Genomic DNA, 13743 nt, shown 5'->3' with positions numbered 1-13743 from the left:
CCCTTCCTCCGTCCCCCCCTTCCTTCCTCCGTCCCCCCCCCTTCCTTCCTCCGTCCCCCCCTTCCTTCCTCCGTCCCCCCCCCCCTTCCTTCCTCCGACCCCCCCCTTCCTTCCTCCGTCCCCCCCCCCCTTCCTTCCTCCCCCCCCCCTTCCTTCCTCCCCCCTTCCTTCCTCCGTTAGTGGGGGGGGGGGTGCGGCGTTAGTGGGGGGGGTGGGGGGGGTGCGGCGTTGGAGGGGAGTAGGGGTGGTGAAGGGGGTAGGGGTGGTGAAGGGGGTAGGGGTGGTGAGGGGAGGGGGTTGGGGTAGGGGCATCCGCCGCCCCCCCTCTCTGCCCGCCGCTGCCCCCAAACCCCCCCGATGCTGCAACCCACCCCCCCGATGCCGCAACCCACTCCCCCGATGCCGCAACCCCCCGATGCCGCAACCCACCCCCCGATGCCGCAACCCACTCCCCCGAAACCCCCCGATGCCGCAACCCACTCCCCCGATGCCGCAACCCCCCGATGGCCACAACCCACCCCCCCCCGATGCCGCAACCCACCCCCCCGATGCCCCCCCATGCCGCAACCCACCCCCCCCATGCCGCAACCCACTCCCCCCCCCCCGATGCTGCAACCCACTCCCCCGATGCCGCAACCCCCCGATGGCCACAACCCACCCCCCCTATGCCGCAACCCACCCCCCCGATTGCCCCCCCCATGCCGCAACCCACCCCCCCGATGCCGCAACCCACACCCCCCCCCGATGCCGCAACCCACCCCCGACACTGAACGGCGTCAACCATCATCAATGGTTGACGCCGTTTTAAATCAACTGTGATTTTCGCCGACGTGACCCGTGGCCACGTCGGCGGGACATCGGCCCATCCGGGCCGGAGATTTAAGGTCAGTGCAAAAAAAATGAAATCCCGCCGGCGCCAGCTGTTTTCACAGGCTGCCGGCGGGATTTTCACAACGCCGGTTTTTTACCGGCGGGAGAATTCGAAAACCTGCGGGAGCAGAAATAACGCCGCTTCCCGCCAATTCTCCGACCCTGTGTGGGGTCGGAGAATTTCGCCCATTGTGTGCAGTTTTGGTCTCCTTTTCTGAGGAAGGATGTTCTTGCTCTCGAGGGAGTGCAGCAGAGATTTACCTGACTGATTCTAAGGATGGCGGGGCTGTCATATGAGGAGAGATTGACTAGGTTAGGATTGCTCTCGCTGGAGTTCAGACGAATGAGGGGGGGAATCTCATGGAGACTTATAAAATTCTAACAGGACAAGATAGGGTGGATGCAGGGAGGATGTTCCCGATGGTGGGTGTGTCCAAAACCAGGGGTCACAGTTTGAGGATTCGGGGTAGACCATTTAGGATTTTGGATTTGGATTTGGATTTGGATTTGTTTATTGTCACGTGTACCGAGGTACAGTGAAAAGTATTTTTCTGCAAGCAGCTCAACAGATCATTCAGTACATTGGAAGAAAGGGAATTGAACAGAATTCAAGAAAGTACATGAGAATACATAATAGGGCTACACAATATATACAATGTAACTACATAAGCATTGGCATCGGATGAAGCAGACAGGGTGTAGTATTAATGAGACTGTCCTATAAATAGGACAGAGATGAGGAGGCATTTCTTCACCCAAAGAGTGGTGAGCCTGTGGAATTCATTACCACAGGAAGTAGTTGAGGCTAAGACATTGAATACATTCAAGAGGCGGCTAGATATTGAGGATTGGATTGGGTTTGTTTATCGTCACATGGGCCAAGATACAGTGAAAAGTATTTCTCTGCGAGCAGCTCAACAGATCATTAAGTACATGAAAAGAAAAGGAAAAAAAGAAAATACATAATAGGGCAACACAAGGTACACAATGTAACTAGATAACACCGGCATCGGGTGAAGCACACAGGGGGTGTAGTGTTAATGAGGTCAGTCCATAAGAGGGTCGTTTAGGAGTCTGGTAACAGTGGTGAATGGGATCAAGGGTTATGGGGAAAAAGCTGGCTATTGAGTTGGACGATCAGCCATGATTGTGACGAATGGCAGAGCAGGCTTGAAGGGCTGAATGGTTTCCTCCTGTTTTTATCTTCTATAGAGTGAGGGACTTGTGCCAAACCATAGTAACTCGCTGGTTAGGCCTCAGCTGTGGTATTGTACTGGACCGGGGCCTGAATGGTACCAAGGATGAGGGACATCAATTAAGAGAAAAGATCAGTGAAACTGGGGCTTTTTCCTGAAAGCAAAGATGATTAAGAGGAGATTTGATCGCACCGTTCAACAGCATGGACCGATTTTTATTGGAGTGAATAAAAGCTGTTTGTAATGGCTGAAAGACCAGTAACCAGAAGATACAGATTTAGGGAGATTGGCAAAAGAACTAGGAGTGACATGAGGAAACATTGCTTCACACAGGAAAGTGTCGTCTGGAATGCAAGGCCTGAAAGGGTGTTGGTAGCAGATTCAACGCAGTAGTCACATTCAAAAGAAAATCGGACAAATCTTGAAGAGAAATAAAGACATACAGGGCTGTGAGAAAAAGTCATGGCAGTGGGACTAATTGAACAGCTCTTCCAAAGAGCTGGCACAGGCCTGATGGGCCAAGTGGCCTCCTTCGATGTTGCATCCCACTTTGATTCTATAATTTCCAATTGCATTGACAGTACACGAGCTTCAATCTCAAGCACCAGCCTACTCAGGTTGGGTGAATTCTAATTTGCAACACCATTGGCCTCCTCAGCAAAAAGCCATTAAAATAAATATAATAACATTTACAGATTGCGGCAATTGTAATAAGATAAAACGTCCAGCAAAGTCAAAGACTTGACAATCCGTACACGGTGCCTGAAACAAAAAGTCACATTATCCAGTTCCAAACTTCTTAAAGGGTTGCACATCTGGCTCATGGGGCATCAGCGTCACAATTGCTTATTTATCACACTCTCTGCTTGCCAGGCCTCAGTGCTCGTGGCAGCGAGCGTCACATTTATGTCCTTGGAGAGAGGTAGAACATCTTATTTATGGATTGTTTTCCCAGCAGGTTTGCGAAGGCTGCTGGAACCAAATATAGGCATTCAAACTTTGAGCAATTAATTTGGGTTTCCCAAATATAACTTTTTTTTTTGAAAGGGCAACTCGAATTGCACATTAGTTGCAAAAAACAAAAAGCCCAATGAGATTTCAAAGCACAAACTACTGAGTTGGCAACCTGCTGCAAAGTGCACTTTGTTGATTGAGGAACACTTTTTAAAGATAGCTTTGCCTTGCAGTCTTTCAATCATTTGAGACGCGAGCCGGGAAGTTCTTCCTTTCCAAATCCGTAAAACGCTCAGAATGTTGGCGTTGATGTGATAGACTCCAAGGGAAATATGATCAGACTGACTGCGTGGATGCAAATTTATTTTCTGATTTAAGTACGCAGGCAGTGAAGCAGTACTTCATCGCATCGGCAAACAATTAAACCACCAGTGAAATATAGAAGTAAGGCACTTTAGGAGTTACTCTTCCAAAAAGATAAACTATCAGTCAACGCTGGCACTCAGCGGAATGAAGGGCAAGTGAGTTATGTAGGCCTAAGTCAGGTGCTTCTTTGTTCAGTACATTTCCCAGCCTAGAGTCATAGCGGTGGCAGAATTTAAATGAGACCGCTCAGTCCATAATGATGCTATCTCTTCCCACTGGATCTTTTAACCCATTTCCCTGCCCTTGCACTTGTCGTGTTATTGACCCTGGGGTAACACGGACTGCACCTGGGTGCAGTTAGACTGGAAAGCAGACACCAGACTTAGACGTTGGTTCAATAAGATTTATTGAACTTCTGTAACAGTGCACGCAGCTTGCTGTGGGTTGACACTCTACTACTGTAAGTATACTAACTCTAACTAACTAGACCAGGCTAGCCCTGAGCCACATGTAGAAGGTGGTAACTAATATATACACCCTGACTGTCACTACAGTTGTCACCAGTAGAAAAAGGCGGAGTGCTGATGCCCCGTGTGTTTTATAGTGGGAAGCCCTCCTCTAGTGTGCTGTCTAGTGATTGGTTGTGTTCTGTCCTGTGTTTTGATGAAATAAAATGAAAATTGCTTATTGTCACGAGCAGGCTTCAATGAAGTTACTGTGAAAAGGCCCCTAGTCGCCACATTCCGGCGCCTGTTCGGGGAGGCTGGTACGGGAATTGAACCGTGCTGCTGGCCTGCCTTGGTCTGCTTTAAAAGCCAGCGATTTAACCCAGTGAGCTAAACCAGCCCCTGATTGGCTAACCTGGGTGTCTATCACTGCCTGTCTTTACCTCATGATGTGTATGAGTGCATATTATGACGGCACTGACATCTTTTTCCTTTACAAATACAAATCCGATCCCCCTTTAAGTGGCATTATAGCCACTGCTTCAATTGCCACCCGATTAGATCCAGCTTCACTTTACAATCTGAATAAAGACAGTGAAACATGACTGCATCAGGTGTTCACAATGGAACAAATGCATAAATGACACATTGAAGGGCTTGGTTTCTCATTTCCAGGTCCTAATAATGCTAAGTGTAAGAAAAATGATAACCCCCGGTTTTTGGCCCCCGTGTTACTAATTGTCCAACCAGTGGGAAAAAAAAAATCTTTTACCATCTACCAGCTCAAAACCATTTGTTTTTTTAAGAAGAATCCGCTTTTAGATCTTCCACTTCATATTGTCAGTTTCAATGAAACTGCCTTAAATGTTCAGTCTTTCTTCATAACCATAACCGTTCAATCTTCTTATCGTTCGAGTAAATCTTCTCTGTAAATCTCCTGTAAATCGCGTTTTTGTGGCTCCAATATTCTTTTTATTACGGGGTTCCCAGGACTGCTTGTAATACTCCAACTGTGCCTTAAGCAATCTTTCAGACCAATTTAACATCAATTTCTTTTGTGTTCGGTGTTCCTCTAAGCAAATCTGAATCTCCCATTTGGCTTTCTCTGGTTTTTCTCTGGCTACGCTCTTTGAAGGATCAAGTATCCACGTCCCTGATCCCTCTGTCCTTTCATTCTAACGACACAACCTCCCATTGTGCTTTTCTTTCCCAAAATGTAGCACTTCATTATTCCCTGCATTGGACTTCAACTGCCATTTGTCTGCCCACTAATGCAAACCTATTTACATTACATTATTGCATCTCTTCTCACAGGTAACCAACACTTCCACTAATTTAATATTATCAGCAAGCTTTGACATAATTTGCTTTGTCATTCTGTCCAAGTCATTTAAATCAATAGTCGCTTTGTAGAACAGAATTTGAGTATTGCCGAAAAAAGAGGCACTGTTGAAGCTTTTCCTCTTGCACTCACCAGGATATGCAAGAATATCAAATCTGAAAGGAAACAAAAATTAATACTGCATGAGAAAAGGGTGCTGATTGGTCGGTAAGATTACTCCGATTGCTGGAGGCATTGCCATGGAGAATGCACCAGGGAAGAGTAACTGTCAAGCTCTTGTTTAACTTCAAACCAGGCCAGTCAGCTCTGATTAGTCAAGATATTGCCATGAGGGAAACGAACCAGTGAATGGCTGTTCGCCCAAGATTTTGTTTTGTTGAAAAAGGCACAATGATGGACAACATGGTGGTGTTGTGGTTAGTACTGTAGCCTCACGGCGCCGAGGTCCCAGGTTCGATCCTGGATCTGGGTCACTGTCCGTGTGAAGTTTGCACATTCTTCCCATGTTTGCGTGGGTTTCGCCCCCACAAACCAAAGATGTGCAGGGTAGGTGGACTGGCGTGGTTAAATTGCCCCTTAATTGGGAAAAAATGAATTAGGTATAAAAAAAAGGCGCAATGTTTGAACATGTTCTTTCTGTTTGCATAGGACAGGACCCTGTGTGTAAGTATATGGAGTTGTAGCGCATGTAAGTGAGCCACACCGCAAGCCTGACTGGAATCTTGAATTGATTGCGAGTCTAATTCTTAGCACAAGCAGCATTGTTTAGTGAACGTTGTCCAGTCACGGAATCACATGTGATGTTGGACACTATGTTCTGAGTTTGGCAAGTAAGGGTGGTTGAGTGTGGTCAGTACTTTTTCTGTTGGGAGCAGCCAAAGGGATGTGTTGTTTGATACAATCCACCAGTCATTGGGATGTATGACCTGCATACCTGGCATCACACAGTCATTGCATTTCAGACGGCACTGTAGCACAGTGATTAGCACTGTTGCTTCACAGCACCAGGCACCCAGGTTCAATTCCCGGCTTGGTCACTGTCTATGCGGTGTCTGCATGGGTTTCGTCCGGGTGCTCCGGTTTCCCCCTGCAAGTTGCGAATGACGTGCTTGTTAGGTGAATTGGACATTCTGAATTTAACAGCAGAATTAAACAGCAAGCCCTAACAACTAATTTAAGGTCATTAGTCGGGCTTGCATTATGGCTCACTTACATGTGCCAGAAGCGACATATATTCACATGCAGGGCCCGTCCTTTGCAAACAGAAAGAACATATCCATGCATTACACCTTTTTCAACTGAACAAGAGGTTTTGGGGACAGCCATTCTCTGATTCATTCCCTATGGCAATGCCTTGACCTCTCAGAGTCGGCCTGCCCGGTTGAATTTCAACAAGAGCTTAGCTGTTAACTGTTCCCTGATGCATTCTCCATGACAATGCCTCTACCATTCAGTGCCCTCTTCAAATTCAATAAAAATTGCTGTTTGAGATTTGGAAGCATGTTTCTTTTTTCAGGAATTGTTTCAAATGCAGGACAAAATGCTCTTGTCCGTTTTTTGCGCATAAAACTTGCCACTTTGATGTGAAACTGCCAGAGAGGATCGACTACCTGTTCTGGAAGCCACCTAATTTCCAATTTCCCTTTAACAAAATAGGATGGATTCTCTAATGGGTGATCAATTTTTAGCAGTAGTATTAAGTTCCAGGCATCAAAGTTGAAAATCTATCCCCATCCCTTCCTCAATGTATATTAAATAACATTTAGTAGTTTAAGCTATATATTTTAAATGGGAGTAGGGTAATTGCTTTATTAGGTAGAGGCTTATCCTCCAAACATGTTCCGTGATATAGAGCTGCTGCATGATGGCAGGCTGGTTACTGAGGTATCATTGATCAGTGGGTCACAAATTTTCTATTTTAAGTTGGTTTCATGGAGATATATTGAGCAAGACTTCTTACCCATTGTGAACAATGTAAGGGAGTTCTAAAAAGCAATCATGGATGAACCTCCTTGCAGAAATAGCACTTGGATTTGTTGCTCAATTTGGGAATTCTAACAGAGAAATGGTGAGGTCTTGAACTGGCTACAGTCCCTGCCTCTGAGCCAGGAGCTCCCACCCCAGAACTTGATGCGCCAGTGAAGGTGCATTCGCAACACGGCTACAACAGGTTGAGTGCGTCAACCTGCAAATCCTTCCAACACACGCCAATGGCTGGGGGCAAGAGGGGAAAAAGACTCCTGGTCAACCCCGCTTGGATTGGCTCCCCCTCAAGCTATAATAATAATCTTTATTATTGTCACAAGTAGGCTTACATTAACACTGCAATGAAGTTACTGTGTAAATACCTAGTCGCCACACTCTGGCGCCTGTTCGGGTACACGGAGGGAGAATTCAGAATGTCCAATTCACTTAACAGCACATCTTTCGGGACTTGTGGGAGGAAACCGAAGCACCTGGCGGAAACCCACATAGATACGGGGAGAACGTGCAGACTCCGCACAGACAGTGACCCAAGCCGGGAATCGAACATTAGACCCTGGCGCTGTGAAGCAACAATGTTAACCACTATGCTAGCATGCCGCCCATATAGTCTTAAGCCTCTGGTGGCTGACTAGTGACCTGTTTCGGGGAATTACGAAGCTATGGAAACAGATGAAAGTTTGCTCTAGTGCACCACTAGGTGCGGGGAAGCCATTGGAATTGGGACAGCAAAATTGGGAAATGATTTAGAACGGGATTCTCCAGCCGTTCACGGCAGCGGCATTCTCCGATCCCGCTGCAGTGAATGGGAGATTTGGCTGAGTGACAATTTCTCCATCCTCGTTAGCAGTGGACAGGCATTTGTTATGGGCCAGGGTTTAGAGAACTCCAAAGTGTATCATGGAGTTCACCTGACCCACAACTTTTAATAAATTGTGTTATGGGGAGCACACGGCTCACTTTACAGATGTGGTACAGCAGAAATGGAAAAGTATTTTTTTAAAGCTAAACAATGGGCGGAATTCTCCGCTCCCGGGAAAAATCGGGAGGGCCGTCGTGAACTCGGCCGAGTTTCACGACGGCCTCGGAGGCCGCTCCTTTCCCCCTATTCTCCCCTCCCAGCGGGGCTAGGAGCGGCGCTCCGTAAATCTCAGCCGCGGGGGGCACCGCGCCGAGAATGACGCTGCCGGCACGCATAATGACGTCAGCCGCACATGCGCAGGTTGGCAGGCTCCAACCCGTGCATGCGCGGCTGACGTCATGACGCTGACGGCACGAACCCGCGCATGCGCGGTGGCCGTCTTTCCCCTCAGCCACCCCGCAAGACGTGGCGGCTTGATCTTGCGGGCGGCGGAGGGGAAATAGTGCGTCCGATTTGGACGCCGGCCCCTCCCGAGCACAGTCGTGGTGCTCTTTCCTTTCTAGGCCACCTACAAGCCCCAAACGGGCTTCTCACCCGTTTCACGACGGCAGAGACCAGTTGTGTTTGCTGCCGTCATGAAACGGCCGCGAACGGCAGGCCACTCGGCCCATCCGGGTCGGAGAATCGCCGCTCACCGTGAAAATCAGAGAACGCCAATTCTTCCGAGCCGGGGGGGGGGGGGGAAGAGAATCATGGGGGGCGCGATTTTTTCGGGGGGCCCTCCCGCGATTCTCCCACGTCGCGTGGGGAGCGGAGAATCGTGTCCAATGTTTATTCTATGAACTCAAGTTGACCTTTTTGAAACATACAGTGAACAACTTGGCAACCATCAATTTAAATACAACCCCCAAAGAATACAACACTAAGTAATCGTTAATAACTTCCAAAACAACATCCAGAAGACAGAAGAAACACCTTTTAACAGAAGCACATCAGGTTTACATTCACTACTGAAAACATTAATAATTTTTAATTCACCAAATGATCAAGAAGTAGTCTTTTCTTGGCAGAGATATCAACAGTACACCAGCTCTGCCTGGCTTTAGGTCCAGCACTGAAAACAAAACTAAAACACATCCTGCAGTAAACAGCCTAAAACAAAAGTAAAAAGCTGCAGACAGCCCAGCTCCATCCACCATCTGACATCACTGATCAACACCCATTTCTTAAAGGTACATTTCTTAAACACCCATTTCTTAAAGGTACTCTCACATGACACAAGTGTCGTCAGCATTGCTTAATAAACCGAGGAACATGGTTGAAACTTGTGACAGGGACAATAACAAAATAGTCAAAATAAACATCTCTAAGCCAAATCATTAAATCAAACAGTGTTTTACCAAAGTTCTTCTAAGCAGGTGTTATGGCTTTTAATTCAAGTACTGTGCCGCCATCAAAGATCTGCGTTCATAATGGATGCTACACGAGATGCAGAATCAAATGAATAAATGTAGTGGAAAAGGATACATGTGCCTTCGAATGGCGAAACAACTATCATTTGTCTAGGGTTCCCATGATCCGGATAAGAGCTGAATAAAACCTGGAATAAGTATAAAATGAAGCAGTTGTAAACCATTTACATTTCAGCTCAAAGGCTTATAACAATAACTTATATTCATAAAGCACCTTGTGATAACCCACATGAGGATCACGAGGAATCACTGTGGGGCTCATTGAGTACGAGTTCCCATGGTAACGGTGGAAGCCCTTCCAGCTGGGATTCGTTATCAAGCCTTTCAAATACTGAACCAGACCCAGATTGCGAGTTCCTGTTAGACCTGAGCCGGGATACTGGTGTTGTACGCCACGGGGTAGGAATTTACTTTTGAGGTAGAATAAATTTGGTTTAACGGTTACCTTCATGTCTCCTGGATTATTACACACCTTTACCATAATAAAACTTCTTCACAGGTGGATTTATAAAACAAAATATGACACCGAACCCCATCAGGAGATTTTAGATCAGATGACCTAAATCTTGGTCAGAGGTGTGATTTTGAAATGGAGGATCTTGAAGGAGGAATGAGAGGTCGAGAGATGTAGGGAGGAAATTCCAGAGCTTACGGCCCAGGCAACTAAAATCAATGATGTTCAAGAGGTCAGAATTCAAGGAGCGCCGATATCTCTGAGGGTTGTGGGGGTGGAGGAGATTACAGAGATGGGGAGGGATGGGGAATGGAGGGATTTGAAAACAAGAATGGGAGTTTTAAAATCAGGGCATTGTTTGATAGGCAGCTGCTGAAGGTCATCAAGCACAAGAGTGATAGGGGAATGGGACTTGATGAGAGTTAAGACACTGGTCTTAAATAGAGTTTTGGATTATCTCAAGTTTGCAGAGGTAGAATGTGGGAGACCGACCGATGGTGCGTTGGAATGAGGGTTTCAGCAGCAGATAAACTGAGTCCAGGGTAAAATCAGGCAATGTTAGGGGTGCTGGAAATAGTCTTAACGATGGCATAAATGTGAAGTTGGAAGCTCGTCTGAGGGCCTATGCGACACCAAGGCTGTGAACAGACCGGCTTAATCCCAGACTGTTGCTCGGGAAAGGGATGGGATCAGTACTCTGGGAAAATTAGTTTTGAGTGAGGACTGAAAACGATGGCTTCAATCTTCAGCTCATTAAGGAACTTTCGAAGGTCGCAAACAAACCAATATCTAACATTTTACTGAAATTGTTGCAATAACTACCAAGCTGGCGCACTGGTTTACTTCTTATCCAAGTTTAGACATTCTGAGCATTGGTACAAATTATACAGAAGCTGACAGGTAGCTACCAGTCAAGATAAATTGGTACAAAATGGAGGGTTTTGACAGGAGCACCAAGGCTCTGAAATGTTCATTCTCTAAGTAGCAATATTTCTACAGTCAAGTCATTACTGTTGGAGATATTAGTGGGCAAATCGTACTACAAAACGGGTGTGAAGAAAGGTCATCGAGCTGAAACATTGGGGTTCATTTAAATTTAGGATATGGAAATTATGGATATTTAACTCAGGCTTCATTTGTAAACATTGGAACTGACTCCCATCGGGAATGACATCAATATTCAGGAGGGAAGCCCAGAAAGTCGCCATGTGACCGGAAACCCCCAGAGAAACGCAGAAATGGTCCCCAGCAAGCGAAGTGAAGAAGGAGGGTGAATGGTTTATGGTCACAGATGGGTAGGAGTGGGGGAGGAGAAGAGGGAGATTCCTGGGGCAGGGAAGGCCCGAATTAACCTTGCAGGGCCCGAGGAGGCATTACGTAGGATACTGTCTAAAAATTATGTTTCCAAACTTGCCTCATCCCATTCTGGCCTCACCACTATTGCTGAGATGTCGAGGGTTGAATCCGCCTGGGCCTCCTCAATCAAGGGGTTAAAATGCTGTTGTGGTGCTGATGCCATCATCCATCTCGAAATGTTAAGATTTAAATAGGGCCCTTGCAGCAGGAACCTCGGCTGATTTCAAAATGTTGGGGACAGGAAGTGCGAGGATTCTGGGTCGTTAAGTGGACTCTGACGATTTTAACCCAGCCCGCTCATTACATTTGCTGCAGTGGATGGTTCCGGGGGGTGGCAGAGGGTGTTGACAGTAGCGGGGCCGGAAGATTCCACTGCCAGCCAATGGCAGGCCATCTCCACAGAACACACCGCAAGGGGGAGGGAGGGGCGGAACCTCCCGCTCTACATTTCTCTTTCCATTGATGCTGCCTGACCCACTGAGAATCTCCTGTATTTTATTTCAGATTTCCAGTAACTGTAATATTTTCTTTGTGTGATTTTGTGCACCGTATGCTATCACCTTATGATACCACTTTAATTCAGGGCAGCATGGTAGCATTGTGGATAGCACAATCGCTTCACAGTTCCAGGGTCCCAGGTTCGATTCCGGCTTGGGTCTCTGTCTGTGCGGAGTCTGTACATCCTCCCCGTGTCTGCATGGGTTTCCTCCGGGTGCTCCGGTTTCCTCCCACAGTCCAAAGATGTGCAGGTTAGGTGGATTGGCCATGATAAATTGCCCTTAGTGTCCAAAATTACCCTTAGTGTTGGGTGGGGTTACTGGGTTATGGGGAAAGGGTGGAGGTGTTGACCTTTGGTAGGGTGCTCTTTCCAAGAGCCGGTGCAGACTCGATGGGCCGAATGGCCTCCTTCTGCACTGTAAATTCTATGATAACTATGAATTCCCTTTCAATAAAATAGCAGAAAAACTAATGGTGTTCACGAATAAATTGCTAATATCTGCAGTAATTCTTCTGGTTTTTTTAAATATATGTCAATATATTTACCTGGTTGATGTAATAATGGCTCAAAAAATAATGCTTCAGCATCAACCGTAATTCTTAAGCTCATGTCTAATTATTCGTCTTTCTTTCACTTTAAAAGCCTCTATCCACAGTTCAAGGTCTGAATTATTGTTGAGATTGGTTGTTGGGTTTAAATTTATTCTCCTTGGATCCTGACCAATATTACGCACTGAATCAGACATCTAGACCCAATAAACATCAATCACATGAAGCTATTCCTCCAACTGTTCCCTTTCTTCCGACATCATAAATTCCAATATCTAGCCCCAAGGGCTGATCTGTTTGAAAACGTACTGAGCTTTAAGTCCAGCTGGACCTCTAGTGTTGCCCCCTCTCCAGCATTACAGTGCAGCCTCCAATTTCCCTGCAAGCAACCCCAAGACGGAAAACATTTGGGGCATTCAAAAAGAAAAATTGGCCTTCAAGAATTTGCGTTTGGACATTTTCGGATGTTAAAATATTGAAGTCGGATGAGAAAAAGGGATATTTCACGAGCAGGATTCGGGTGACAAAGAGCTGGGTTGTAACGTAGAAGAGTGGGTGGGTTTGGATGCACGAGAGGGGGTGTTAAAAGCAACGCTGCGACTGGAAACCAACTCCTGCGCATTAGGCTGTGTGCAAGCAACCCCCTTAGCAGAGACGGGCTGCCGATTTCCGTGCGCCAAGTGGCGTGATAGTGACACGCTGCTTTCAGTTGGACGTTGAGTCCACAACTTTCAGGATTCCTGAAGTTCGCTCATGAAGCCGAGGCAAGAACGCAGCAGGAAATTGAGGGGACTGAGCAAACTCTGGCAAAGAGGCCAACAAACACACTCAACAGTTATTTTCTTAGTGCTTTTGCTGAGAGTTACTTTTATGTTGTAACATTTAAAGGTTCACTTTCTATTCGTAAATTCATTTTGCAGGATTTGGGTGTCACTGGCTGGGCCAGTATTTAATCGCGACTCGAATTCCCCTTGAACTGAGTGGCTTGCGAGACCTATTTCTGAGGGTATTTAAGAGTCAACCCCATTCCAATGGGTCTGGAGTCACATGTGGGCAGACAGCAAGTGTGAGGATTCTGACGAGTTTAACCCAGCCCATTATTTTTTCTGCAGCGGATGTGGTGGGGGGGGGGGGGGGGGGGTGAACCTGTGGCAGGGGGTGCAAACAACGGGAAACCCCACTGAAAGCGGCAGGACCAGAAGATCCCACCGCCAGCTACCGCGGGGCTGGATTTTCTGTTCCCCCAGCCGCATACATCTTGGCCCTTTCCTGGTGGTGGGATTCTCTACTCCCGCTGCTTGTCAATAGGATTTCCCAGGCAAGGTCAGTAGGTTTCCTTCCCTCCAGGACATTAAGGAACCAGGTGGGTTTTTACAGCAGTCGACAATGGTTTCA

At 46.9% G+C, this 13743-nt stretch overlaps 1 protein-coding gene across 1 annotated transcript in view; it reads right to left on the bottom strand.

The window, feature by feature from the left end:
• The window catches only part of oca2 (oculocutaneous albinism II), a 559961-nt gene that overhangs the window by 385799 nt on the left and 160419 nt on the right, over window positions 1–13743 (bottom strand). The window contains exon 6 of the mRNA XM_038818856.1: window positions 9547–9619. Within this exon, the coding sequence (XP_038674784.1) occupies window positions 9547–9619 (73 nt within the window). The remainder of the gene's footprint in view (window positions 1–9546; window positions 9620–13743) is intronic.

This window comes from Scyliorhinus canicula, chromosome 14 (assembly GCF_902713615.1).
Source record: "Scyliorhinus canicula chromosome 14, sScyCan1.1, whole genome shotgun sequence".
NCBI classification, from domain to species: Eukaryota; Metazoa; Chordata; class Chondrichthyes; order Carcharhiniformes; family Scyliorhinidae; genus Scyliorhinus; species Scyliorhinus canicula.
This window is presented reverse-complemented; position numbering and strand designations above follow the sequence as displayed.